At 54.2% G+C, this 27,722-nt stretch overlaps 2 protein-coding genes and 1 long non-coding RNA gene across 3 annotated transcripts; 2 read left to right on the forward strand and 1 right to left on the reverse strand.

Moving 5' to 3' along the window:
- Positions 1 to 19,895, forward strand: Adss1 (adenylosuccinate synthase 1). The gene is made up of 13 exons (XM_021654169.2): positions 1 to 285; positions 7,708 to 7,810; positions 11,379 to 11,441; positions 11,856 to 11,906; positions 12,223 to 12,289; positions 13,158 to 13,265; positions 13,392 to 13,473; positions 13,652 to 13,778; positions 14,425 to 14,579; positions 15,332 to 15,456; positions 16,928 to 17,025; positions 18,378 to 18,527; positions 19,516 to 19,895. Exons 1-13 carry the CDS (start codon positions 94 to 96, stop codon positions 19,566 to 19,568), a joined length of 1,374 nt encoding a protein of 457 aa, XP_021509844.1. The 5' UTR covers positions 1 to 93; the 3' UTR covers positions 19,569 to 19,895.
- On the reverse strand, positions 19,083 to 23,569 carry LOC132655310 (uncharacterized). The gene is made up of 2 exons (XR_009593160.1): positions 23,345 to 23,569; positions 19,083 to 20,206 (listed from the first exon to the last, which is right to left on the reverse strand). It is a non-coding gene; the product is annotated as an uncharacterized LOC132655310 (long non-coding RNA).
- On the forward strand, positions 23,102 to 27,656 carry Siva1 (SIVA1 apoptosis inducing factor). The gene is made up of 4 exons (XM_021654152.2): positions 23,102 to 23,356; positions 25,251 to 25,442; positions 26,193 to 26,349; positions 27,485 to 27,656. The coding sequence occupies exons 1-4, from the start codon at positions 23,239 to 23,241 to the stop codon at positions 27,540 to 27,542; spliced, it is 525 nt and encodes a 174-aa protein (XP_021509827.1). The 5' UTR covers positions 23,102 to 23,238; the 3' UTR covers positions 27,543 to 27,656.
- The last annotated feature ends 66 nt before the right edge of the window (positions 27,657 to 27,722 follow it).

Here is a 27,722-nt window from a genome sequence, read left to right on the forward strand (position 1 = left end):
CCCCCCTTTCTAGGCGTCCGCATTTAATGGAGCGAGAGCGCAGGCGGCGGCGGGCTTTCTTGCGGCCCGGCGCAGCAGACGAGCTAAGCCAGCATGTCGGGGACCCGAGCCTCCAACGACCGGCCCCCCGGCACGGGCGGAGTCAAGAGGGGGCGGCTGCAGCAGGAGGCGGCGGCGACAGGCTCCCGCGTGACCGTGGTGCTGGGCGCGCAGTGGGGGGACGAGGGCAAAGGCAAGGTGGTGGACCTGCTGGCCACGGACGCCGACATCGTCAGCCGCTGCCAGGTGCGGGCCAGGCGCCGAGTCCCTCCCCAACCCGCCCAGCGAGCCTCTCCCCTTCCCCGGGATCCAGCCGAACCCTGTCCTCTTGTGCCCTGACTGGGTCACAGCCTTTTGGATTTCTCCCCTGCAGGACCACCTTCCCTACCTCCCTACCACCTAAACCTCTCCCCCCCCCCCCCCCCCCACACACACACACGCACCCTCTCATCCAACGCTCTCATCCTCCCACCTGCCCACTCCCTCCCCAGGGCAATGGCAGGGGCCCTGAGCTAAAAATATAAGTTGCTGAGGTGGGGACATGGGATCCTCAGGGGTAGGGCGTTCCAGGGCAGTGACCGTGGGCCCTTTGGTGGGGATAGCCCCACCAGGATGGGTCGAGGTCCCCTAGGATACAGCAATGGCTGAGAGCTGCTTTCTGGGCAGGGGGTGGCCCTAGTGAGTCAGCCAAGAGACAAGATGAGGACAGGGGTTTCACCCAGTGGAAGGGCAGGGGCAGGTGCTGAGTTCAAAGGGCTGGCTGACGCGGGGAAGGGAGGAGCCACAGATTTCACAGCAGGGTGATCCCGAGGCCGTGGTGCTCAGAAGTCCAGAGACAGACTTTGCACTCGTGGCCAGCTGCAAACTGCACTGAGCACCGACGACGTGTGTTCTGACTCTGGACCGGGGGTTGGACCCCTCCTTAGGTCCCTGCTGCTGCAGCTGACAACCACACTGCTCAGCACAAAGGGCTCACTTTGGGGGAACGTACCCTGGCATGACTGGATTGGGGCCATGCTTAGGGCTGCTGACCTAAACGAAGGTGGGACACCTGCTGGAGGTCCTTCTCCCTGGCTCTGCGGCTTTCTTGCAGAGTTGTTGAGGAGCTCAGAGCAGGGGCTCAGGAGGCCTGGCTCTCCAGGCCATGCCTGCCCAGCTGGGGATGAGGATTTCCCGAAGTTCTCCGAAGAACAGGGAGATAGTCTGCTCTCGCCCTGTTCACCCCTCTCTCTTGAAGTCTCTAGGTCCTACGGACAGTCCTCCAGCCCCTACCCCTCACACCTTGCATGCTTTGTCCAGCTGTGTGTGTGTAGCTGGGATACATCCCCAGTGGTCTGTGGTCCTGCTCGCTCCAAAGTGTCCCAGCACCACAGGCCCCTCCCCCTTCCTCTGGGCCATCAGTTCCTGTGACACCATGCAGCTTGCTGATTCTAGCCAGCACTGCCAGGGAAGCCCTGTAGAGAGCCTGGATGGCCCCAGGCTCTGCTTCCAGCTGTGGACACAGTTCCGGGTGGGGATGGCCCCTCCCTGCTCTCTGCTCAAGTCACACCCAGATTCCCATTACTTGACAGGACCTGCAGAGATCAGAGCAGGACCACAATCACCCACTCCGCTGTGCTCTCTCCTACAGCCTGACGTCCCAGCAGACCCATATAGGTGTTCCCTTGAAGAACAAGAGAGCAGACATGCTCTCTTCTAGTCTCTAATGGACTCGAAGATCAGGAGCCTCCGATAGAGCTCCCCATAGGTGGGGAAACTGAGGCTCAGAGAAGTTGAGGAATGAAACTAACTGTCCCTTTGGGTCCCTTATAGCTTTTAGCTCATGCCATGACGATGGCACAGGCCTACCCTTCTGCCCCGAACTCCACAGAGAAGGCAGCAGACAGAGCCAGCATTCCATCGGGGCGCCACTCAGCACCCTCTGGAAGGCACCTTCAGTCCTTCCTCCCTGGGTGTCCAGCCCCTGGGCCATTGCAAGCACTCGGTGACCCTGGCATCCTGCACTCGTCCCTTTCCTTGGCAGGGGCCTCTTTGCCTGCCACTGGCCTCCCACATCTTCCTAGTCTTATGTCCCCACAGCCAGCCCTATGTGACCAGAGGCTGGCAAGGTGGGGGTCTAATCAAACTGCCTCTGACTTTGGATGGGTGCATGAACCAAGTGAAGGTTCCAGAGGCCACCCTGAAGCCGTGGAGACAAAGGGCCAGTGATGACAAGAATGCAAGTCAAGTACTCCACCCTGTAATAGGTTACCTAGAAATGCCATACCCAGCGAGGCTACCCGTTCCTTGGGCTTCTGGAGAGTGACCACCTAGGCTCAGCACTGTTCTAAGTAGTAGCTGTGCCCCAGGGGACGCAGACTCTACGCTCTTCTAACCCTTCATTGCCAACAGGGCTATCTTCCTCATCTGGTCTCCACAGCTTTCTGTAGCCACAGTCACTTGTTGGAGGGCTCCACTTCCTGTACCCTAGCTCTGACTCTGCCCAGCCCCCACAGCTGCCCTTATCTCTTGCTTTGCCATTTTGATTAATTGGGGTCTGTTGGTCAGAATGCAGTGCTGGGCCCCCAGGAGCACTCCTGCCAGCATCGCTGGCCCTGGGTCCTACCTGCACTCTTGCTTGCCTCCAGGTCCCTGCTCTGATTTGGTTCACCGTCCACTCCTCCTCTTGACACTGTGGCATTCTTCCTCCACCCTGCACCTCTGAGGCTGTCAGGGACTGTACTGTCTTTCTCCCTGGTTCCCCTATGGTCCTCCAGCCCTCACTCCCCTCCAGGCAAGTCTTTCTGACCAGGCCCTGCTCCAGGGTACATTGCTCTTGTGCTGGGGGATTGGTTCTCTCTTCCTCTTCCTGTGCCCACGCCTCTTGCTGTGTCCTCCAAGTTTCCTCCTCTGCTGCCTGACTGGAAAGCTGTGTCCAGCTGCTCCCCCAGATGGACCCATTGTACCTGTTACCTGGTGGGCATCTTGGCCACTACCTCCTGATGCATCCCATTGCTTGTCTAGCCTCCTCCCTCTGTTCCCATCATTATCTTTCTCTGATACGTGTGATGGTCTGCCTGGCACTGCTGTACTGCCAGGATTGTTGGGATTTAAAACTCTCCTTCCAAGTGGTTGGAGGGCCAGAATCTTCAGGGTGCTAGCGCACTGCCATCTGACCGTGCGCAGTACTAGGCTGCTAAGGGGGCTTTCTTGGTTTCCACCATGAGCCCACATACCATTTACTTGTCTGTGGTTGCTGTCAGGCTGAGGCCACCCTGTGGAAGGGCTGGCCCCAGGCAGTGGTAGATAGCCGTGGCCATGACCACAAGGCTTGGAATTCCTGCACTTTCTCTAGCAGAGTGGTGCTCTTAAAGCTGAGTGAGACAGACTGGGAAGGCAGGAGTCTAGAGCACCCCCTGGTGGAAGGCAAAGGCCACAGCTCCCTGTCCAGGGACCTGCAGGGCAAGGTCCAGGCCTAGAGGACAAAGGCAGGGAGAGGATAAGGATATAGGTGCTCTGCATCCACACACAGGCCTCCAGGATGGAGCGGCCCAGCTGGGCAGGAAGGTCTAGTTCAGGCCTTTGTCCGGCAGGGCCCTGGGTCTGTCCTGAAAGGAGACACTGGGACACTGGCTGGTTGTATCCAACCCTCAGGTCCTCTGCTTGGCTTAGGGTCTTTACAATGACAAGGCCCTGCATAGTCAGGAGGAGCTGTGTCCAGATGGCCACAAGATGGATGGCCGTAGGAAGAGCATTCTGGACATTGGGGTCAGATCTCAGGGCTGTGGGGGCAGGTGGATTCTCCAGAGAGGCATGGCTAGGCAGAGGAAAGGAGGATTGGTCCTGTGATACATGTCCACAGCCACTGCATATGTAGCCCAGGCAGAGAGTACCCCTACAGAGACTGCACTAGACCCCTTCCCTGCCTCACTCTGGAGATGTGGGTCACAACTGCAGGGCAAAGCAGCGGTCCAGACCAAGCTGATCTGGAACAGAATCTGGTCCAAAGACAAAGGTCTCTTGACTTAAACTCTTGGACACCAGGGTCTGAGGGCTCTGAGGGACCAGCCAGGCTGTCAAAGAGTATGAGGGGGACATCAATGTACAACAGGGCCTCAGAATCGGGCCAAGGAGAAAACCCCGGGAGTAGCCTAAAGGCACCAAGTGGTGCTGCCGTGCTCAATAGGTTCCTTGATGCCCCTGACCCTGGGCCCACAGCCTGTTGTAAACCCCTGAGGTTCAGGTATCTGGAGGTATGTGCCATGAGCTGTTCATGTAGCCATTCGCCTTACCTGGCCAATGGTGAGGTGTCATGGTGTGCCTTGGTGTGACTATGCCTCAAAAGGTCCTGTTCCACACTATTCACCTGTAGGTGGAGAGGGGCTGCCCTTGCTGATAGCCCCTGAAGGCTGTGCCCAGGTGCCTGGCATCTGTCTACAATGGGCAGCTGGTCATCTTCCAGCGGACCTCCAGGAAGGGGGATCAGAACAAGTGCTTGGCTGTCACACCCTTAGGTCCTCCCTACTGCTCAGCACCAATGGTCATCCTGAGCAGAAGGCCATCACAGCAGGGCTGGGCCACCGCAGGTTGGGCTTTTTCTAACATACCTTGGCCAGTGCCCTGCTTGGGCACTTCTCAGCATCAAGGGGTCTGTGAGATCCTGAGCTCTAAAATGCCTTAGAGGCTGGCACAGTTCTCCATCCCCAGAGCTGGAGCCGACAGCGGCACAGTTGGTGTTTCCTTGCTCGTGTGAAGCTCCACAGGGCCCTCAGGAGCCAGCCCACCTATTGGGGTTTGTTGGGCCTCAAAAACAGAGCTGACCTCTGCTTCTCCTCACCCCACCTCCTGCATGGTAGCCAAGTCTAATCAGCTATACCAGGCAAGTGCCCCACATTTTCAGAGGTTGTGACTCTCATCATGCCCAGATCTTATGGAATGTCCTGTCCAGGTTAGTAAAGCCAGAGAAAAGACATGAGAAGGCTTGTCTCCGTCTCTTCCAAGTGTTCCTGTGCAGACTGTCAGTCTAAGACCTCAGTGGGAAGAGGGTGGCTGACTCTGGCCTCCACAGGATTGCTGGAAGCCCAGGTCCTGGGATAGTGTGTGCCTTCGCAATGGCCTGTGTCTGGTGCCCAGCGGCTGCAGTAGGCACTGGTCATCTGATATCTGTTGGCCCATGAGGCTCATGCCTGTTTCTAGGCACCTGTGTTTACCCCCAACACAGACAGGCGGGTGCTGGCTGTCTGTGTCCTCAGGCCAGCTGACATGGCTCTGGGCACTCAGAGAGAGAGTGGGGCAGAGCATCCCTTCCAGGGTGTCTGGGCTCCCTGGACCTAGCCACAGGGGCACCTAGACATCAGGGAGGTTGGCCATCTTGCTGTCCCTGGAGGCCTGCCAGCCCACTCCAGGCTCTGCTGCAAGCCCGTCTTCTCTTGGGACCTCAGTTTCCCCATCTTCGGAGACACCTCTGACTGCCTCAGGCAGGAAACAGGATTGTGGGTGCTGACATATTTTGGGAACTAAAAGGGGAGTTAGCAATTCTGCACCTGCTGTGGCAAAGCATGGATGGAGTCTCCAAACCCTGAACTTGCCAAGGGCCTGTCTCCATTCTGATGGTCTGATCCCATAAGCTCAGGGGCAGGACTCAGGCATATGCTGGGCCTAACTGATGGCAAGTGTAAAGCCACAGCTCTCTCCCTCAGTAGTCACATCCTTCATGCTCCATCCACAAACCCTCTCTTCTTCCTAGCGTCCCTCTGGGACCCTTCCCCATGCAGTTCACCTTCTAGTACCACACCTGTCCTGCTCCATAGTAGGCAGCCCAGTGTCACTCTCACCTGTTCACAGAGCCTTTAAGGCTAGACTGCCAGCCGCCTTCAGGCTTCCCAAGGAGGTATGCTCATGTGCCTGGAGCCATCCAAAGATCAGGAGCTCCCTGCAAGTCACGCTGAGCTGAGGCGCTCCCAGACAGTCCCCACCCTTTACACAGAGACAGTGCCAGCAGATTGCTTCAGAGGCCTCAGGACAGACTGCACAAGCGCACCTTCCCTGACGGACAGGTGTCTGGGGCCCAGGCCATGAAGCTGGCCTCTTGCTGACCCATCTCTGTCATCTGATGTCATCTACATGGTAACAAGAGGGTAGGCAATGAACGGGAAGCTTAGGCATGCGGGTCTGGGGCCCACTCTTAAAACATGAGGAAGATGAAGTCCTTGGAGCGGAAGATCTCACCGGCAGCAAGCATTCTTTGCCATCTACCTCACTGGGATCTGGGAGATATGGCTCTGTCCCTCACATCGTGCATAAGAGGTGTCACAAAGGGAGGCGAACCTTCACTGAGGGTCCTGCTTGGGTACGCAATGAAAGATATATGGGAGCTGAAACCCCTCAGCTCCATCAGCAAGTTAAACAGAGTGGCACGTGCCTGGCCTTTGTGTCTTCTGGGGCAGGGAGGTGAGTTTGAGCTGAGCGTCAGCACTGGGCCCCATTGTACAAGTAGGGGACCACAGTGCTGTCTGCAGGTGGGGTTTGATACTGCAGAACATAACAGGCCTTTGAAAGCCTGGCCACGTTTCTCTGGAACAGTCTCTCAACCCTCTGAGGGTCACATAGCAGATATCCTGCATATCAGCTATTTACATTATGATTCACAACAATAGAAAGTTACAGTTATGAAGTAATGAAGTGATTTTATGGTTGGGGTCACCACAGCATGAGGAAGTGGATTAAAACGTCGCCGCTTCAGGAAGGTTGAGAATCACTGTCCTAGAGGTACCACAGACAGAATGTGAGAGACGTGGTGTATGAAACATCAGGCCATCTGGACTTGCCCCTCACTGTGCCAATCTGTGTGCCATCTGCGGACATCCATGTAGTATGGCCCTTTCACCTGGTCATGACTTCGGCCTTACCCATTGTGCCTTGCCCTCGCCCACCCCCCAACACACCCCAACTACAAGTTCCTGCTGGACAAAGACCTGCTAAGTAGCTTCCCCGACCCCATGTGGGTGACAGGCTACCACAGTCCAAGGCAAGAACGTGTTGGTGTCCCACCGCCACGAGCCTCTCTATTGCTCTGCCGGCATCAGCAGCCTCCGCCGTGAGCCTCTGGGAGCCTGAGAACACAGTGTCCAGGGCTTGGAGCTGTGTGCTTGTGAGCAGGTGGCTTGTGATTAGTGGTAGAAGGACGCTGGAGCCCAACACCTAGCCTTGGTGCTGGGCTCTCTCCCCGCCCTGAAAGCTCTATCCCAGCTGGCCTACCTACCCGCAGTCAGCTTGAATACCCCAAAGAAGGAGCCTCCCAGAACATTTTACTCAGGATGGGGCCTGCTGAAGAAGGCAATGAGCTGAGCTGTGGGGTCTTGGTCTGCCTTCCAAGGGTTTGTTCCTCAAGCTCCTCCCTGGTGGAGAGGGGTGCTCAGCCAGGTCCACCTGCCACGACTGCCCTGAGCCCTGGGACCAGGCTGGACCAGAGCATCCGACATCGAATCTCTGCATCAGACACTAACTCAGCCCAAATCCCTGACCACTGACCTAGCTTGCCCAAGTCCTATTGCTGACCCACACTGGGTCCTCAAGCACCATGTAGGGAGAGATCTGGCTCTGGAGTGAGGCTAGGGTAGTAGGCAGGCTCCTGTGGAATAGTCTTCCACACTCAGGTACCAGCAGCTCATTCGGTCTCTCTGTTCCCAGGGAGGCAACAACGCTGGGCACACGGTAGTGGTGGATGGCAAGGAGTACGACTTTCACCTGCTACCCAGCGGCATCATCAACACCAAGGCTGTGTCCTTCATTGGTAAGTACCCCATCAGCACCAGCCTGGATGCCAGTGTGGGGGGAGTCTTGCTGTACAACCCCAAGAGCTGGACCTCAGCCTGCTTGCCCCACTGTGCTCCCCTGGGGGCCCCACCCAGAAATTATCCCCAGAGCCTGGTCTCAGAGGGTGCAGGAAGCTCTAGAGCATACAGAGCTCCTTCTCTCTCTCTCTCTCTCTCTCTCTCTCTCTCTCTCTCTGTGTGTGTGTGTGTGTGTGTGTGTGTATGTGCCTGTGTGTATATATCTGTTCAAGTTCATGTGTATGAGTATGTTTGTATGTGTGGGGGGTGAGGGTGCAACAGTGTGCCTCCAGAGTACATGGGCCTGGGAACAGCCTGAGTGCGTATATAGCTGTGCTTTCCTGATGCTGCCTGCGCTGTTACAGCCATTACCCCTTGGACAGCTGCTCCAGTTGCCTGACAAGGCTTCCCTACCCTGGGTCTCTCTAGTTCTTGCTCAAGAGGACCCACCCTCTGGGTCACCCCCCCCCCCCCAGCACCTCCTGTCCTCATTCTTCTAGCTCTGGTTGACATGTGTGGCTTATCTCACATCTCAGGCAGGAGGCAAAGGTGAGGCACTGCCTGTCCATGGCCAGCCGATAGCACAGGTCTGGCCATCGTGTAGGAGCAGAGGAAGTAAATCTGCAAGGTAGGGGCTGCGGTGGGTAGAGTCAGAGCGCAGGCTCCTTGGAGGCTCTCCTCCCAAGCACACACGGTCTCTAGCCCTCCCAGGACAGAGCCAGGACAGCGGTGGTGCTCACCTTCCACAGCGAGGAGCCCCCGCTACTGAGGTGGCCTGTCTACGTGTGTGCTCAGCAGGGCAGCTGGGCGGTGGTGCCATCCGTCCTTGGGGAAGGCTGCAGGAGACAACCTGCCAACCTGGTCCTGCTTCATCCAGAACCTTCCTAGGCGGAACCCGGAAACACAATGGAGACGCACATAGCCCAGACCATGTGCTGCCCGGCCCTGGGGATGACTTGGAGCCAACAACAGGAACGTGGCTGGCAGTCATCTGGCAGCTCGGCAGCAGAGGCGCTGTGTTCACCATAAGGGCGCCCGGCACAGCCACTCAGCAAGAGCACCAGCCTGTGCTGACCCTCGGCTTGCGACACCCCTTGCCTCTGCTCTGGGGTTATTTCAAGATGCTGTGGCATTTGGGTGACCTTTTGGGTGCACGGTGGCTTGTGTAATCTCTGAGTCACTCTGATCCGGTGTCCCACTTCCCTCTGCCAAACCCATGCCAGGGCCAACCCCATGAGGCTGGCGTAGGACTCCTCCTGACAACGGCAGTCTCTGCTTGCGTGGGTCTCGTCAATCCAGACCCTACATTGGCCCGCCATGTGGCCTTCAGCAGGCTTCCCCTTCTGAGCCTCTGTCTCTAGCTGAGGACCCATGTTTGTTTCCCATGGTAAAGCACAGCTCCCAGGGCGTTGATAGGGTTCCGGGAAACTTCAGGGTCCACATTTCTCCATGGTTCCTGTTTTCCCTTTTATATCATTTCAACAAATGGAACTGCTTCATTGAGCCATAATTTATATGTCATAATTTATGCTTCAGCCCCCTGTAGGGGCTAAACGGGTGGCTCTGCTGCTCTTTCAGAAGACCTAGGTTCAATTCCCAGCACCCACATGGCAGCTCACAACAGTCTGTAACTCCAGTTCCAAGATGTCTGACATCCTCTTTTGGCCTCCATGGGCAAAACACCCACACACATAAAATAGAATTAAAGTTTTGAGGCCACCACAGTTGACTCCAGAAGGTTTGGGTCCCTCCACTGACCTGCCATCTGGGTGGCAGTTTAGATTTGTGTTGCTGCTTTGCTTTGCTTTTGAGATCAAGGGGGTGGGGGGGTCTCATTTAAGCCAGGTCAGTCTTGAACCTGCTCCAAAGCCAAGTCTAGGCTTGAATTCCTTATCCTCACCCTGTACTGGGTTGATCTGGAATTTTGAGACATATACTGGCTCCCATATTGGCCATACTCCCATACTAAACTTATGATCCTCCTGCCTGAGACCCCCAAGTGCTGAACTCTGGGCTTGCACCTCATGCTTCCAAGGGGCTTTAGCCTGCTATTCCGGGATCAACTGAGCAGATATGCAGTCGCATTCCCTTAGAACAGGATGCATTCTGGTTAGCTGGGCAGAGAAGGCTATCCCTGGAGGCACGGGTGGGGTGAGGGCAGCAGGAGCAGGGGACTGTAGCATCTGGGTTCCTTCCTCATGGGCCAGAGAGAGGGCTTCCTGCTAGGCTGTCCTGGGTTTGAACCCTGGCTGTGCTTAAAGCTCAGGCCTGCAGTGGTTACCACGTGGAAGACAGCTGTATTCCTGTCTGTTTCCCATTGCTTTGATCAAGCACTCTGCGTAAAAGCAACCTGGGGAGGGAAAAGTTTATTTGGCTTGCATTTTTAGGTCACAGTTCAATGCTGAAGGAAGTCAGGGCAGGAACTTAAGTTCCTGAAGAAAAACCAAAAAGAACACTGTTCACTGGCTCTCTCACACTCTGAATCATTCATGCTCAGTTTCATTCATTCATTCATTCATTCATTCATTCATTCATTCATTTTGTCTTCCTCATCCTATTCTTTTGTTGAAACAGGATCTTGCTATATATAGACCAGGCTAGCCTTAACCCACAGAGATCTGCCTGCCTCTTCTTCCAGACCGATGTGATTAAAGGCGTGCTGCACCAAACCCACCCTTGGCTAACTTTCTTACACAGCCCAGACCCACCTGCCTAGGGATGGCATCACCCACTGTGAGCTGGGCCCTCTTACATCGATTAGCAATGAAGATAATGCCCCGGAGACATGCTCACATGCCCTCTGCTTAAGGAGTTTTTCAACCGAGGTTACTGCTTCCTGGGTAACTCTAGGTCAGCTAACAACAGAGACTAAGCAGGAGCACCTCCATGACTGCCCTTGCCCCACACTAGCTGGGGGGCTGGGCGGACAGCCTTCGCAGACACTCTATTTGCCTGGGTCTGAGGGTCCTCCAGACCTCCTGGCTTGACAGTTCACTTCCTTTGGCACTAAGTGACACCCCAGCAATTGACATTCACAGATATTCATCCAGTCACCCTCCAGAGCCTCCACAGCCTTCAATATTTGTCAGTTATAAGCTTTGTCACCGTCAGGGCAGGCTCAGTGCTCGGCCCCTTTGGGTGTACACCCAGGACTGAGACTTACAGGGCATCACACCATGTCTACAGAACTTTCCATCCCCCAAACCAACACTACAGAGTCCTAACCACCAGCCTACCTGCCCACCCCTCTGCTTCCCTCGGCTCCCAGAACCTGCTACTCTTTCTGTCTTCGTGGTTGTGGTACCCTGAGACCTCACCTAAGTGGGTTGTAGGGTTCATGTCTTCAGAGTCTGAGCCCAGTGTTCCCAAGTATAACTGTGCTCTTGCATGTGATAGAGTGACCTTTCTCTTGAAGAGTGGACCTCATCCATCATCCGGGTCTGGGCACTTGAGCTCCTGCTCCTGCAGTCTGCCAATACCATTTGAAACATTCCCAACCTGGGTTGTGATTTGTGCCTTGTGTTGCAGGCAATGGTGTGGTCATCCACTTGCCAGGCTTGTTTGAAGAGGCAGAGAAGAATGAGAAAAAAGGTAGGCCATTCAGGCTCTTGCCCCACCCACAGGCCCACCTGCCTGCTGAGGTCCTAGCTGGCTGCTCACTGCATGCCAGCTTTGCAGCATGGAGAGCAGAGCTCTCACCAAAGGGCAGAAGCTGGGCAGCCCGGACTCTGAAAAACTGCTCCTGTGGGTTCTGTTTTGGGATTACAGGCTTCTCCAGGAAGGAGGCTGAAGCAAGAGGAGCATGGGTGTGCCGTCTCTTGGATGGGGGTCCAGGGGCGTCAGCAGGGAACAAGGGCCAGGGCATGGCTATGGCTGCTGTGCAGTGCATGTGGTCCTTTGGAACCTGGCCACTCATTTAAGCGAACAGTCCTGGTGTGTGTGTCGGGAGGCGGCTCTCATCAACTGAGAGTGCACACAGCTGTCATCTCTGCCGTGTCCCTGCAGGTCTGAAGGACTGGGAGAAGAGGCTCATCATCTCTGACCGGGCCCACCTTGGTAAGGTTCCCACGGGGCCCTGGGGATGGTCCCTTCTTCCCCCTCCATGGTACAGAGCTCAGGAGACCCTGGAGGGCCTGCCTGGTGCCATATGCTGCTGAGCCTTACTCTTTTTAATGAGCTTCAAGGTAGGAGCTAGGTCAAAGCCAGGGTCGTACTTGCTTACCCCTTTGCAGAGCCTGGGCTCTGGAACCCCAGAATCTGCTCCCAACCAGGCACCTTCTGACCCTGCTCTTGACACCATTCAGAAAATGAGGTCCCTCACAAAGCTCTGTCCTCTGCTCCTCTCCTGCCCATGTGCTGGCCGCTGGAACAGTGTTTGACTTCCACCAGGCAGTAGATGGGCTGCAGGAAGTACAACGTCAAGCACAAGAGGGGAAGAAGTAAGTTCCTCGTGCCACCATTCTTCCTCTTCCTGGGGACTTCCAGTTCCACGTTCTGGCAGCCCGGGTGCAGATCCTGTCTGAGCAGGAGAGGGGGCTGCCATCAACCAACTTAGGGGTCCCTTGAGAATAAAACCGGTGAGAACAGCAGGGTAGTCCAGCCTCGAGGGCCACACTCTGTGAGCTGCCGCTGCTGTCCTCTGCCACAGCTGCACCATCCGGACCAAGCGAACTCCGGATGCTAGGGATGCAGGTGGGGGCCATCAGAGCAACACACACACACACTCCATAGGTGTGCACAGTACTCACATCCACGTCAAGGCACATTTGTTCATACAACTGTGCAGGTGAGCACTGAAGTGCATTTGCATGTGCACATAAACATTCAGACATGCATACACACGTATATTTGCAGCACACATGCACAGGAACATTCACACAATGCACATGCAGTCACATATACACACCAGCACATGCACACTCTCACATGAACACACAGCAAGACGCTTGTGGCGACGCTGAGTATTTGATTCACTTGGGGTCAGCTGTGCAGGCCTTCGGATAGGTGTGTAGCACCAACGCTGCTGGTGTTTTTGCTGCCAAGGCACCAGTGCAAATGCTGAGAAGCAGACAGGGAAGCCCTGATGCTGGAACCCAGAACTCTCTTCCCCACCTGCCCTGCGCCTTGCTGCTGTGCGCGTACGCTGGGCAGGCGTCCTCAGCAGCCCAGCCTCCAGCCCCTGCTGCTGCTGTTGGGTGGCCTCCTTCTCACCTTCTGGCCTTGATTCAGGGGGTGGACCCTGGGTCTGCCAGAAGCTGGGGTGCAGTCAGCAGAGCTTCAAAGTAGCACCCACTCTCCATTTTTCAGTATCGGCACAACCAAGAAGGGAATTGGACCAACTTACTCCTCCAAAGCTGCCCGGACAGGCCTCCGCATCTGCGACCTCCTGTCGGACTTTGATGAGTTTTCTGCCAGGTAGGTCTGCACTCTCCCACAGCCCAGGGGTAAGACACGGAAAGGTGGCGGGAGACATGCTGGGAAAGAGAGCCCGTGGGTTCAGTGTGTGCCCTCAGAGGGTCACAGTGAGGGTTCCCTGCACAGATTCAAGAACCTGGCCCACCAGCACCAGTCCATGTTCCCCACACTGGAAATAGATGTGGAAGGTCAACTCAAAAGGCTCAAGGTAAAGGACACTGGGCCAGACGCCGAGGAAGCACGTGGGGGTGGGGCCCACCTTCTGGGTGTGACAGGGAGCTGCCACCAAGCACCAGTCCCAGGCAGGCACTACTGCCACTTTCAGCTTTTGCGCGCTGTGCGGACCCTCCACTCCACAGCCTCATGTGGTTGCACGGTCCTCTCAGGGCTTTGCTGAGCGGATCAGACCCATGGTTCGAGATGGCGTCTACTTCATGTACGAGGCGCTCCATGGGCCCCCCAAGAAGATCCTGGTGGAAGGTGCCAACGCAGCCCTCCTTGACATTGACTTTGGTGAGTAGACCGAAACAGCGGAGTAAAACAGGCCACCTTCCAAGGTCACAGTGCTGTCCACACCCCCACCATGATCCCATTGTCCTGTTTGCCTAAATCCAGCCAGATAATGCAGCATCAAAGGAGCTGAACTAAGAGAGGGAGTTGGGGTGGAGGGGTCAGGAGTGGGATAACAGAGCCTTGCAAGGCCAGGGACCTCGTATCCCCCACCCCCTGTGCCCCTTTACGCCCCCCACCCCCCGTCCTCCCAGACTACTGCCCGTATTGTTGGGAGGCCAGGCCACCTCAGTCAGTGCAGGCTCTGTGAGCAACACAGCACCTTATTTGTGCCACTGTCCCAGGATCAGCCATCAGACTGGTGGCCCTGGTGTTCCCCACTGAGCAGTGGTTCTCAACCCCTCCAGCGCTGCGACCCTTTAATACAGCTCCTCACATTGTAGTGACTCCAACCATGAAATTAGTTAACCGTGATTTTGCTGCTGTTAGGAATTGTAATGTAAATGTGTGTTTTCCGATGGGCTTAGGCAATCCCTAGGCTGAGAACCACTACCTTAGAGGGAACCCAGCTGCCCTTTGCTGAGAAGGCGTCTTGGACCCTAGGGTGTGCAAAGGGTAATGGGTAGCCACTGACCGTTCTGTCCTGCAGGGACCTACCCCTTTGTGACTTCCTCCAACTGTACCGTGGGCGGCGTGTGCACAGGCCTGGGCATCCCGCCCCAGAACATAGGGGATGTGTACGGTGTGGTCAAGGCCTACACCACCCGTGTGGGCATTGGGGCCTTCCCCACGGAGCAGATCAATGTGAGTTCCAGCACAGGGGTGGGGTGGGATATTTGGGATTGCACAGTGTCAGGGGGAGCTGCAGGTGTGCTGAGGGGACCCTACTGAACAATTCCCCGTGTCCTGGTGGGGTCTTTTTACAGCACAGGCTCAGAGGTGAGGGCGTTAGAGACTTTGAAAGACAGTCTATCAGTTCACAAAGGGTGTGTGTGTGTGTGCGCGCGCGCTTCCCCACAACTCCATTTTCCCACCACGTGTGTGAGGCCCACAGACAAGTGGGAGTTCTCCAGCACTAACTTAGCAGCTGAAAGCAATGCCCCTGTTCCCAGCTCTCTATCCTTAGGAGCATTTCTGGAAGCTGCTGAGACCTTAGACTCTTCTTCCTGGCCCTCCTTACCTGACACCTGATTCGGATGAGTCACAGCTCTTGTCCTAGGAAAGGGAGGTGTCTGAGGGAGACTGAGGTGTGACTATATTTAGGGTGGAGCATAAACCTTGCCCCCACCCCCAACCCCGACCCCAACCCGAGTTGGCACCACCTTTACACAAAAGGAAGGGAGGAGGTGAGCTGCCTGTGCCTCCACAGACAGGCTGGGCTCCCGGAACAATGCTGCCTTCTCAGAACCATACTGGGGAGCAAGGCCCCCACGTGAGTGCCTCAGTTGGAAGAGGACAGAGAGAAGAGAAAGCACAGGAGACAAGCAGGCACATGCCATACCTGTCCTGGCCAGTGCCCAACACGGCAGGCACAAACAGGCCTTATTTTCACACAGGAAATTGGAGATCTGCTACAGAACCGTGGCCACGAGTGGGGGGTGACCACAGGCAGGAAGAGGCGCTGTGGCTGGTTGGACCTGATGATCCTGAGATATGCCCACATGGTCAATGGCTTCACTGCGTAAGTGGCCTTCTAAACACCATCAAAGCTATGTCACACAGGGGCAGGGCAAGCGGAACTCCTATCAGGGCTGGGGCCCCAACACCTGTCTGGAGTCTTTCTACCAGGCTCCCTCCCCAAAGTGAGGCCAACATTGCGGAGTGACATGGAGGCCACAGGTGTGAAGTGAAACCAGACAGGGTCACACTTCCATCCTGGCCGCTGATATCAGTGTGATGTCATGTGAGAGTTGGTGTGAGGCTGGCCAGGTGTTCAGCATGCTGTGGGACTAGGGGCAAAGCGAGGGTGATCCTGAGCTGAGGTACCAGCGTCTGGGCAGAGCAGCTTCAAAGGAGGGCATCTTTGGGAGGATAGGGGTGGGTGGGAGATGGGAGTTCTGGCATTCATTCCCTACCATGCACACCCAAACACAGCCACTGGCTTTGCAGGACTTGAGGACATTCTACAAAGTACAGTGGCAGTTTCTAAACCAGAAGGACTTGGCAGTTTTAGAAGATTCTGCCCACAGGAGGAACCCGGAGAGGGAGCTTGGGAGAGGGCCAAGCCTGTGTGGGGTAAGCAGGCAGGCAGACAGGCAGGCAGGGCTCCAGGTGCCTCTAGGAAGGGCAGGGAGGCAGACCAGCCCCATAGCTCCCATGTCCCGCTGTTGCTGGGAGCTGACTTACCACTCTTGAGGATATAGAACCCCAGTGAGAAAGGCTCCCTAAGAACATGAAAGCCTCCCACAGTCTGGAGACAAAGGTGTGTGTGTAGGGGGCTCAAGATCGGGTAAGGACTTAAGCAAGTTGTCTCCAGCAACAGTGGGAGCCTTCTGAGGCCCCGCCCCTGTGGGCCTGCAAGAGAAAGCCCCCAAAGATGCTCTCAGGAGTGTCAGGAGCACCTCAGGGGTCTCTGCAGGGGTCTGATTGCTCAGGACACTCTCTTGGGACAGAAAGAGACTTCATAGGATGTTGGCTTCCCCATCCACTTCGGTGCGAGTCCCAAGGCTTCCCCACCAGCATTGCAAGGTCCTGCTGGCTGTGGGAGAACCGGAGCCTTCCTGGGTGGGAAAGGAGCTGGTAGGGAGCTACAAGTATGTGGCTGAGGAAGATGTGTCTGAGGCCTTGTGAAGTAGATGCAGGGTAAATCTGGGTCTGCACCCCACATCCAGCCTGAGCAGGTACAGCCAGATGAGATCCTCCTGTGGATCATGTGGAACAGGGAAAGGGAAAAAAAGGGGGTGGGAGAGGAAAGAAGCTTCAGCGCAGGAGAGGAAGCCCAGGTGTCAGGAATTCTGTAGCTGGGGGACAGAAACTGCAGGACTCAGGCCAGGGGCAGGTGTTCCTCTAGCTCCATCAGTGCCTGCATTTGGAGGCAATCACCTAATGTTTACTGTGGTTAGTGCAAACAGGAAAAAGAGGAGGTGAAAACCAGACGGAAGCAATGACCGGAAGCTTCTCTTCATTTTGTCTGTATCTTGTTTTGGGTACAGGCTGGCCTTAACCAAGCTGGACATTCTGGATGTCCTGAGTGAGATTAAAGTTGGCATCTCCTACAAGCTCAACGGGAAGAGGATTCCCTATTTCCCTGGTATGTGACACGAACTTGAGTTTTCCTGGTTGTTGGAACACTTCTTCCACATTAGAAAAGACATCCACCAATTTTTAGGTGACTAGGAGAGGGTTTTCAGCCCCCAGCAGGCAGAGGGAAGGGGCTTAGACTCTGAGGCCACTGTTTGTCTCCAAAGACTGGAGACTGCCTGGTTTTCATCCCTCAGTTTCTTGGGGAGTTCTCCATCTCTGGGAAGCCTCAGGCTTTCTGGTTGCTTGCAAGTGTACTGAGACAGGGCTGAAAGGCTTTGAGAGTCCACCCTGCCACTTGCCCTAGCTCCTGGGGACCCTCACTAGCCTCAGAAAGGCCCACCCCTAGGAAGATGGACATCCTGGAAAGTCAGGAGACATACGCTGCTCTGAAAAACATGAATCTCTATGAAAATACATTTCAGAGAAAATCAACCTGTGGGTGGATTCCTTTTCCTTTTATTTTCTGGTGCTGGGGATAAAATTCAGGGCTGTGCCTATGCTAATGGATACTTAGCGTCTGAGCCTTGTCCTCATCCCTGGGTGGTGTTTAACTGGGCCCTGTGCTTATGTGCCCTGACTTTTCTTAAACCCAGGGATGTACTTTTTCTAGCTTTCGGTTTCTTGTGTATCTGGAATAAGCCTGTCAGCCTCAGGTCAGAGGCATCTCTTGTCAACTGAGACTTTCTCCCTTGCTGCACATTAGAGGCAAGCCACCTCCAAAGAAACTCAGACAGATACAGCAGTGCTCCTTGGCATGGGGAGCCATGTGCATCCTTGAGGCCAGGGTCTCTGACTCTACTGACCTCTGACCTCTGACCTCTGAAAGGGTGAACTTTAAGTTCGTAGAGTATTGCTGGTGGCTCAGGGTTCTGTGGCAATGAGGAGTACCCATGGAAGACACTGTCTGACTCTGAGGCTTGAGAACCCTTCTAGAAGGTTGCCCATTCCAGCATCTTCCATTAGCAAGGGATGATGCATCCACTATGAGCCATGGGGTCCCAGCATGGATTTGGTGGTCTTAAGCAAGAAGAGTCATATATCTTCAAGGATACCTTGGCTTCAGGATTCTAGAGTCCCTTCTAATTTCCAATTGTGCCTTAGAGTTCCTCCATTGACATTCTGTGGCTACTCAGCAGATATTAGTTAGCCAGTGTCTCAGAACTGGCCATGCTCCTTGGCTGTAAGGGGCACTGCCAATGTCTGAACTTCACTGCAACCCCCTGCTCATTGCCCGATGCTGAAAAGCCAGCAGGACCACTTGCCCTCAGCAGCTTCCTGTCTGCCAAGGTCAGAAGACAGCCATCCCCAGGAGTAGGACAGTCTATGGGACCCTGCTGACCCCCATCCCCACCCCCACAGCTAATCAGGAGATACTGCAGAAGGTGGAGGTAGAATATGAAACCCTGCCTGGATGGAAAGCAGACACCACTGGTGCCAGGAAGTGGGAGGACCTGCCTCCACAGGCTCAGAGCTATGTGCGCTTCGTGGAGAATCACCTGGGTGTGGCAGGTAGGTGCTGGGACTGCTCCTCCAACCCTAACACCCTAAACCTTAGATACCCTGAGGAGCCTATATCCCAACACAAGGCCTAGTGAGAAATTAGAACCCCCAGGCGGTAACCACATGAATGGAACAGACAAGAGGAGGTGGAGCTAGGAACAGGTGCCAGCTGGGAAGGTCATGTCCACAGTTCCAGCCAGGCTGGGGCCCAGTGACTCAACCTAGGATGTAGCCTAGGGTGCAAAAAGCAGGCGGGATGTATCTGCCCTGTGTCCCACATGGCTTAGGCAGGGAGTAGGACATGTCAGGAACTGCTTTCTGCTGTCCATGGATGAACGACCCATTATCGGGCCCACAATACAGTTTAAAACTCTCCCCTTCCGGGCAGGGGAGGTGGCTCAGCAGTTAAGAGCCTCTTGCTCCTGCAGGAACCAGGGTTTTTCTGGATCTCAGTACCCACGTGGCAGCTCACAGCTGTCTGTAACTCCAGTTCCAGGGGATCCTATGTCCTCTTCTGACCTCTGTGGGTACCAGGCAAAACACTTACATACATAAAATAAAAAATTAAAAATCTAAAAATGACTTTATAAACAAAAAACAAAAAAACAACTCTGCTTGGTGAACAAACAGCTCCTTTGCGAGGGAAATGAAAAGCACAAGCTACAGCATTAAGGAACATTTTGTAAAGTGTGTGTGCAAGTGTCCAGAGGCAGAGGACAGCCTCAGGGTCACCCTCAGGGACCTTGTCTACATCTTTTTAAGACAGGCTTTCTCACTGGCCTAGAGACCACTGAGTGCACGGGACTGGCTGGCCAGTGAGCCCCAGGGCTCCCATCTCCACTTCCTCAGTACTGGGATTATCAGGGTAGCATTCCAACCCGAGCTCTTGGAATCAAACTCAGGTTCTCCTGTTTACAAGGAAGCTCTCATCTCCCCAACCTGCTGAAAAGCGTTTTTGTTCATCATCTCCATGCTGTGTTCTTTGTTGCCCTTTCAGTCAAATGGGTTGGCATTGGGAAGTCCAGAGAGTCCATGATCCAGCTGTTTTAGATGCCAAGCAGAAGCCAGCAGGCCACACCGCAGCACCAGGACCTTCAGTGAACAGCTGCAGCCAGGACCCTCAGTGCAGTGCAGCCAACACCTTCAACGAAACAATTGGAAACCATTTTCCATACTTTCATTTTTCTATGTATGTCTTCAGCTTGGCCCACTGAATTCTACAATTTTAAGTGTGAAGTCAGCACTGTGTATATTTTTTAAAATTCTGCTTTTAAAATGAGTCCAAGTGCTTAAAATAGAGGCCTTCCATGACTGATTGTCACATTATATGTGTTCAGTTGGAGCCATGTCATAATAAACATATCTGGGAGTCGCTGAGCCACTGAGCGGTCATTACACCTGTCTTGACTTCGTTCTTGTTACTTTTAATCACTAATGACAACCTTTCCCAATGATCATGGTCTACCTGATGCCACTTCCAGAGAGCAAAGCCCAAGTAGCAATATGAGGAATGATGTCACCAGCATAGGGTCGGGGAAACCCAAATCAGAAGCAGACAGAGCCAGGATCACACAAAGTACCACTTTCTGGGGACTTACAGACAGCAAAGCAGGAGGAGCTCATTTCCAGGGTGAGAGGCAAAGTCGTTACACAAAGTCAGGCAAATGTGGCCAAGGTCACCATACTTGCTTTTAAAACAAAACAAAACAATTGTCCAATCATTAAATGATCTGTGTGTCTGTGGCCAGCACTTCACACTGGGATGGACTTAGTGACACCGTCCTACAGAGCTTAGGAGAGTGCCAGAGTTACCTGGCGTGTAATGTGGCTGCTATCACCAAGATAGCTGCCACTGAGCTCAGCTGGACTCCTCCATTTTTGGTGACACAGAGCTACAACCATAGAGTTATGCTTGCTCAGAAAACAAAATGCAGCCAACCCATGCAGGGCAGACCTGGATATGACATGTTTCCCAGAGCTGGCCGCCTAAGCACACACATTCCAGAGCTGCCAGGGGATCCAGGACTAACAGTCCTTCCTGTCTCCAGGGACAGAGCAGCCCAGATAGCACCTCATCACTCTAGCCAAACACAGTTGGTCACTGTCCATAGGAACTTCTCCAGACTGAATCAGACATGTCTTAACTAGTACTGCTTGTGCTCTGTGCTCACTGGGACAGCAAGGGGCTGTCTTGAATAATGTGCCAGCATTTGGGGTACATTAGGCTATCCCCAGTCTAAAGACATATCTGATTGTGTTTTTACCTCTATGACAAAATAACTTCTAAAAAACCTGAAAGGATTTGTTTTGGATCACACTTTGAGAGATTTTAGTCCATGGCCAAGCTGGATCCATTACTATGGGTCTGTGGTGAGACAGAAGCATCATGGTAGAAGGACATTTCATCAGGAAGGAAGCAGAGAGACAGGACAGGGACAGGGATAAGGAACATCCTTCAAGACACACTCTTAGTGCGGTGCTTCCTCCAACGAATTCTCACGTCAAAGCCCATTCAGGCACGAACTCACTGATGGATTAATCCATTAAAGCTATGCCATCGTGACCCAGTCACCCCTCAATCTTGAGACCAAGCCTCCAACAATTCAGAGTCGTACCAGACCACCCATGAAAAGCTCACACCAAACTTCCCTGACCAATCTCCCACTCAGAGCCCTTCAGGTGGGGTTATGAGAGATTATGGCCTTTTCCCAGAGTGCCCTGAGGACCAAGTAGGTAGAAAAATCTCAGTGACATTCTTAAAAACTACCCTTTTCCCAACAGTCTGGAACGCTGACAGTTTGTTTAGAAGATAAGCGTATGTCCCCCCCCCTTACACATTCATGATCATGGGGAACATGGAGCCCCACTCCCAAATACTAACCAACACTGAAAAGACCTGATCCAAGGTTGTCCACAGCTAAGTTCATCATAGCTGGAGCTTGCCAACAGCCCTGGGGTCTAATAGGTGGATAAACAAACTTTAGGTTTTCCAGGCAGCAGAACACCCAGTATCAAAAGGAACCAGCTGCCAACAGATGTGAACAAGAGGGAGCAAAAGTCAGAAGAAAAAGTCAGCACTCTGAGAGAGCAGCCAGACACAATGGCACACACAGAATGAGTCTCCCTGCATGAGATTCTGGTGGGGGCTTTAAAAAAGAAAAAAAGAGTAAGGAAGTTCAGTGTTAGAAATTTTAAAATAATTTTAAAATACTCAGGCACTGGCCAGCATCTGAAAGAAAAAAAAAAAAAAAGAAAGAAAGAAATAGGTACACCTTTTTGACTCAGAAAGGCAGTCAGACCCAGTGGACCCTCAGGACAGCTTGTGGGGACTGCGCTAGGAAGTGGGACTTCTGGGAAGAAAAAGTCCATTACCATAATGTGAACAACAGCCTTCCTCATGGTGCTTCCTAGCCAGGTCGCTGACCTGTCTGTCCCACTGGATTTAAGCCGTACAATAGGGGAAGAGTGCGTCTCCACAAAGAAGTGGGGCCTATTGCTTACAGTTTTACAACAGGAGACGCCGCCTGCGGGAAAGGAAGCGCGGCAGTCAGCAGTCATTTCTCTCTGGCGGCTGTCAGCAGGGTTTGCTCTGCACACTCACTTGGCACTGTTCTATATAGAATTGTGCCCCCTACTCTTGTTGAAGTCCTAACTCCCAGGACCTCAGAATGTCACTGTATCTGGCCTCGAACTCTTTGAGATCAGCCTGCCTCTGCCTCCCGCCGAGTGCTGGAATTAAAGGCGTGAGCCCACACACCCGGCTCATGGATATAGTCTTAATTCAAAGTTCTTAGTGTTATTATGAGAGGAGGACAGACACCCATCCGGTAAGCACAAAGAAGTTTCCATCTGCAGACTGAGGAAGACGAGAGGCCTGAGGAGAACCTCTTGATCTGAAACTTCCAGCCTCCAGAATCTAGAGAATGCCTGCTTCCTAAAGCGCGGTCTTCTGCACGCCAAGATGAGCGCTCTTACGTTCCGACTGGGTACAAACACAAGGAATGAGAAGGCCCTTGGCATCGCTGCTTTGCCTGTTGTTCACAGAGGGGTCTTCTCAGACCCCAAGGCAGTTTTAAGCCCGCGGTGCCCAGCAGACCCTCCCCCGCGCTCGCTGCCCAAGGTCAGGTTTCAGGGACGCAGGAGAAACTCGCAGAGCAAGACACTACAACTGGGAGCCCAGGGAATACGCCCCACCTTCCTGTTTGGGACTGGCAACTCAGTTACGTCATCCATCACCGTTGCTTAGCGACGACCAAGACGTCCGGCTTTTCGCGAGCTGAGCCCCGCCCCCAATCTCTCGCTAGTTTATCCAGAGCCCCTGATGTAGCTTCCCGCTAATCCCGAGCCACACCCTCCGGCGTCCCGCCTCTTAATTCTTGGCCTGTTCTGAGCGGCCGTCATGTCCTGGTCCCGCCCACCACCACCCCTTGCCCTATCCTGTGCCACGCCGCGCACAGATCCCGCCCCGCGCCCTCGGCCTTTCCCGCGCTCCTAAGGCCCACCCACTGCCTCCGTCGACCTATCGCGCGCCGCTCCCTGCATAAGCCCCGCCCCCAGCACCTCCCGCGCTTCGGCCTGCTTGAGCCAAGCCCCCAGCCTCTGCCCTGCCTATCGGGCGCGGCGCCCTAGTACTCCCGGGCCTCAGCGACCGTCGGAGCGCGCCGTGACGTGTGTTCGGCGCGCTCTGCGCAGCTGTGGTCTGGGTCTGATTCCCGCTATCATGCCCAAGCGGAGCTGCCCGTTCGCAGACGCTTCCCCGCTGCAGCTCAAAGTCCATGTGGGCCCGAGAGAGCTGAGCCGCGGTGTGTTCGCCGAGCGCTACTCACGCGAGGTCTTCGGTGAGTGCGGGTTTCCGTGGGTAGAGCGGGCCACGCCGCACGGGGCAGCAGCGGCAGACCCCAAGCCCTGGCCTGCGCGTCTCGAGCCGAGGGCTGGAGGCTGCTTCGGGCTTTCGCGGAGAAATCCGAGTCGAAGCTGAGTCCTGCTTAGCGGTCTGGCCTGGCGCAGGACAGGAGGCGGGACTGGGTGGGCGTGAAGGCGAGCGCTGCACTAGGCCCTCTCAAGTGGACTTTAGAGCGCATGGGTGTTGCTTTGCAGTGATGACTGTCTGAGGCAGGGGTGACGCTGTTTACCTTTCTTAGCGTAAAGTTTATGCCTGCACGGTTTTGAGTAGTGCCGCGGTGCCTTTGGAATGCGCGGAAAAACAAACTTTTCACTCAGCCCCAAGTGGATAGCTGATTTGCTTTTCCCCTTGCTGTACACTGAGAATGCAAGCTCAAGCGCTAGACCTCCGGGGTGGTGAGTGAAGTCTGAGGACTGAACTGCTAAGAGTGTGCCCTCGGGATAACGTAGACACGGCGGGACGTTCTGGCGTATGCCTTTGTTGCCAGCACTCCCAGAGGCAAAGGCAAGCCGGTTTCTTAAATTCAAGGCCAGCATGGGCTACATCGTGAGATGTCTTAGAACAGCAAGAACAAAATGTAAACACGGTCCAGGAAATGGCTCAGCCGGTTAAAGTGCCCTCTGTGCAAGCCCAAACCTGCGTCAGGTTTCAAGAACTCACCGGAGGAGAGAGTCGACTCCTGAAAAGTCGTCTTCTGACCTCCACCAATAAATTTAACTTCTTACGTAAACATAACGAAAGCATGCAGTTAAAAAGAAGTCTAAATATAATTGGAACCTACCAGCCTGGCTCTACTCTTTTGAGGACTTACTCCTGAGGCACTTGCCAGGATCAGTCAGAGCCAGCCAGGTCAGAGAGGGGTCCTAGGTTCTTCTTGTCTTGTATACAGGACACACAATTTGAGGCCTAAAGGACGAATACCAAGCCTCAGCCTACACTCTGGACTCTTTGGTGGACCAGGAGTCCTTGAAGACAAAGATTACCCTCAGCATGGGACTCTTCCTATTTCCCTTGTTCTTCAGACAGGGTTTTACAGTGTACCTTAGGCTGGCTGTGAATTTAAATAATCCTCCTGCCTCAATCTCCTGAATGCTGGGGTGTGCCCCCAAACCCACTTTCTGTTTTAAAGTGTGAGATAGCACCAAGTGTAGCTGGGTGGGTAACAGCCACTCTTAATTTTTGCCTGCTGCCAGTTTCAGCTGGCCTCCTCTGCCTGTATGTGGGAGTGAGCGCATCTCTGGAACTTGGAACAGTGTTTCAAGGCTCCCTGGGCCTGGAGCCTAAAGGGAGGCCACTATTACAGCCACCTACATTGGAATGGTGGGTGGGAGGGCCTGGAAGGTTCTGGGAGACCTTTGTCAAGAGGTTGTTTTTGTCTCCTATAGTGAAGTTATTCGGTGCCCTGGTTGTAGGTGCTGTTTCCTGCCTCCTTGGGGCACTTGTTTAGGGAATGAATGCTTCAGGGCCAGAGAAAGCTCTGGCCCCGTAAGACAAGCTTACAGGAGGAGAGCTGGAGAATGAAGAGGAGGACACAAACCCAATGACGCAAGATTAGCTGTGGCTGCTGAAAACAGGTTGATGGAAGGAGTACCCATGTTGAGCTGTAGGATTGGGCTGTAGGATCTGCAGCCTGCTGTGCACTGAGAGGAGAGTGGAGCCAGAGGAAGAAGGAGAGGGGAGCATTTTTAGGTTGGAGGCAGGGAGGCCCAGGCAGTGTCACCAGTTAGGGAACAGGCATAGAAGGACTCTGCCTTTTTAGAGTCATAGGATGGCCGTACTAGGGCTTCGCAGTTGGCAGGGTCATCTCAAGGAAGCATCTTCTTCCCTAGAAAGAACCAAGCAGCTCCTTTTCCAAGGGGCCCAGGCCTATAGAGATCACATCTGGGGCGAAGGTGCCATCGACCACCTGCAGGAGTCACTGAAGCCTGGTCTGGTGGGAGCCCCTCAAACTGCAAGGGGACAGATGTTGATTGGACCTGATGGCCGACTGACAAAGTGCCAAGCTCAGGCCTCGGAATCTGGTGAGTGACTGCCAGTGGTGCTCGCTGGCTAGTCCCCCTAGGAAAGACCGTGGCAAATGTTCTGTTCCGGGGCTTTGACTACCTAAGCAAGGGCCACTTAAAGCAGTGGTTCTCGACCTGTGGGTCATGACCCCTTTGGCAACCCCCCATCTCCAAAAATATTTACATTCTGATTCATAACAGCAGCAAAATTACAGTTCTGAAGTTGTGACAAAAATAATCTTATGGTTGGGGGTCACCACAACATGAGGAACTGTATGTATTAAAGGGTCCCAACGTTAGGAAGGTTGGCAGCCACTGACGTAGATGTTGAACAAATGTTGATGGGAAGTCACCAGCTTTAATGACTGTGTCCACAGCTCTCTGGTGTCCCCTGCAGTGGGAGCATGCCCGGCCACAGCTTGTGAGGGATGCTTCTCAGCTTCTCATCTCATGAAAACAGGCCTCTGCCGCAGCCCGGAAACTTGTCCTCCGAGCAGCCCAGAACCCCCTTGGCTGACCGGTGAAACAGAGACTCTGATAGGGTCTCCAGGGAAGGGTGAGCCCTTCCACACCACGGCCAGGCAGTTGCTGTGTCCTCAGTCTCCCTGTGACGTCCTGGGAATGCCTCATTGTCAGTCATTAGCACGGTGCTCTAGGCGGCTGACGGGTAGTCAGAAGGGGAGCTACGGGGGAAGGTGGGCACCTACTGAGCTCTTGTTCTTCCAGAATCCTTCCAATGCTGACAGCCTGGCTGTGCTTTTCTCACAGGCATGCCTGGGGCAGCACCCACTGCGTGTTCCTCCTGCGTGAGATCTGTGGACGGGAAGGCGGTCTGCAGCCAGTGTGACCGGGCCCTGTGTGGGCAGTGTGTATACACCTGCTGGGGCTGCGGAGCCTTGGCCTGTATGCTGTGCGGCCTTGTAGAGTGAGTGTTCTGCTCCAGGGGCTGTAGAAATCCTGTCCCTCTCCCTGTGAGGTCACCAGGTGCTTGGCTGGTACTCTGTAGGCACCATTTGCCATCATTTGTCAGGGCTTTGTAAATGCATTGCCCAGCTCTTCTCAAGACTGAGCCTTTTAGAAGAAGTCCATGTTTCCCAAGGGTCTGGCCTGCTTAAAGCAGCTGCTTGGCTTAGACAGCCCAGTGGCCTGGCTTCTGAGTCCTTAGCAAGGCTCCAGCAGTCCACACTGTTTCCTAGCTTCACTTTCTAGCCAGTGTGCTTGTTATTTGGGGCTTGCCTTACACGTGCCACTGGGTACATGTCCATGCGGTTCATGCCTGCCCTTGTGTGCTTCCTGGTTAGCAGTGGTGTCTTAGGCAGTATGGAAACGGGTGCTGTTCACCCATCAGCGCAACCATCTGAATCAGGTATTTACTTTTAAGTGCTCGGTGAATGGGTGGACAGGGCAGCCCCCCAACCTTGGCTCACACTCCTAAGGATACACTCTACCGAATGCATATGAAATCAGTGCAGCAGATCAGGCTCAACATTTTCTAAAACTAATGGGTCAGGTGCAAAACCACACTTCATATGGCAAATCCTTGCTACCGGGATACTCTTCAGTAGTTTGGAGAGATCAGGAGTGCCATGCAAGGGTGCTCCAGGGAGAAGTCTTGTGTACCTGTAGGGCTGGTTCACGCTGAGGCTGGAGGATTTTCCAGGCCGCATCCCAGCTTCTGGTGACTGTTTGCTGCAGGTCCTTAGTGTTCCTGTCAGGGCCATCTCATTTCTATGTCTTCATAGCAATGAAGTTGCACTCCTGTGTCTCTATGTGTAACATAGAGTCACTCCTGTGTCTCTATGTGTAACATAGAGTCACTCCTGTGTCTCTATGTGTAACATCCCAGCCATCTGGTGAACTGGAGCCCAGATGTCAGGCCCATGGGATGTTTGCAGGCTAGACGTCCTCCCAGGGGTGATAGTGTTCCCCCAGCTGTCCCTGAGATGCCCCTGTCACCTGTCACCTGAGGTTCACATTCTGAGGAGTCCTGGGATTGGGGCTTCAGTGAGCGGGGTACAGTCAGCTTCTTGGGTAACTTCTCTCTCCCAACAACTGTGTAGCTATGCTGATGATGGTGAGAAGACGCTTTGCACCAGCTGCGCTATGTATGAAGCCTGAGGTGGCGTGGACAGTGCAAGACGTTCACACTGAAGACGGGAGAAAGTGGCTTTTTTATACATTATGTTTTGTACCCCTGTAAACAAGTGAATAAACCTCTTTATATTTGCACAAGGGCTTCCATCTGTTAACAAGGGCAGCAGTGGCTGCTGCAGGAGCAAGCTTTCGCAGCAGCCTGCA

Source organism: Meriones unguiculatus, chromosome 7 (assembly GCF_030254825.1).
Source record: "Meriones unguiculatus strain TT.TT164.6M chromosome 7, Bangor_MerUng_6.1, whole genome shotgun sequence".
In the NCBI taxonomy this organism is placed as follows: Eukaryota; Metazoa; Chordata; class Mammalia; order Rodentia; family Muridae; genus Meriones; species Meriones unguiculatus.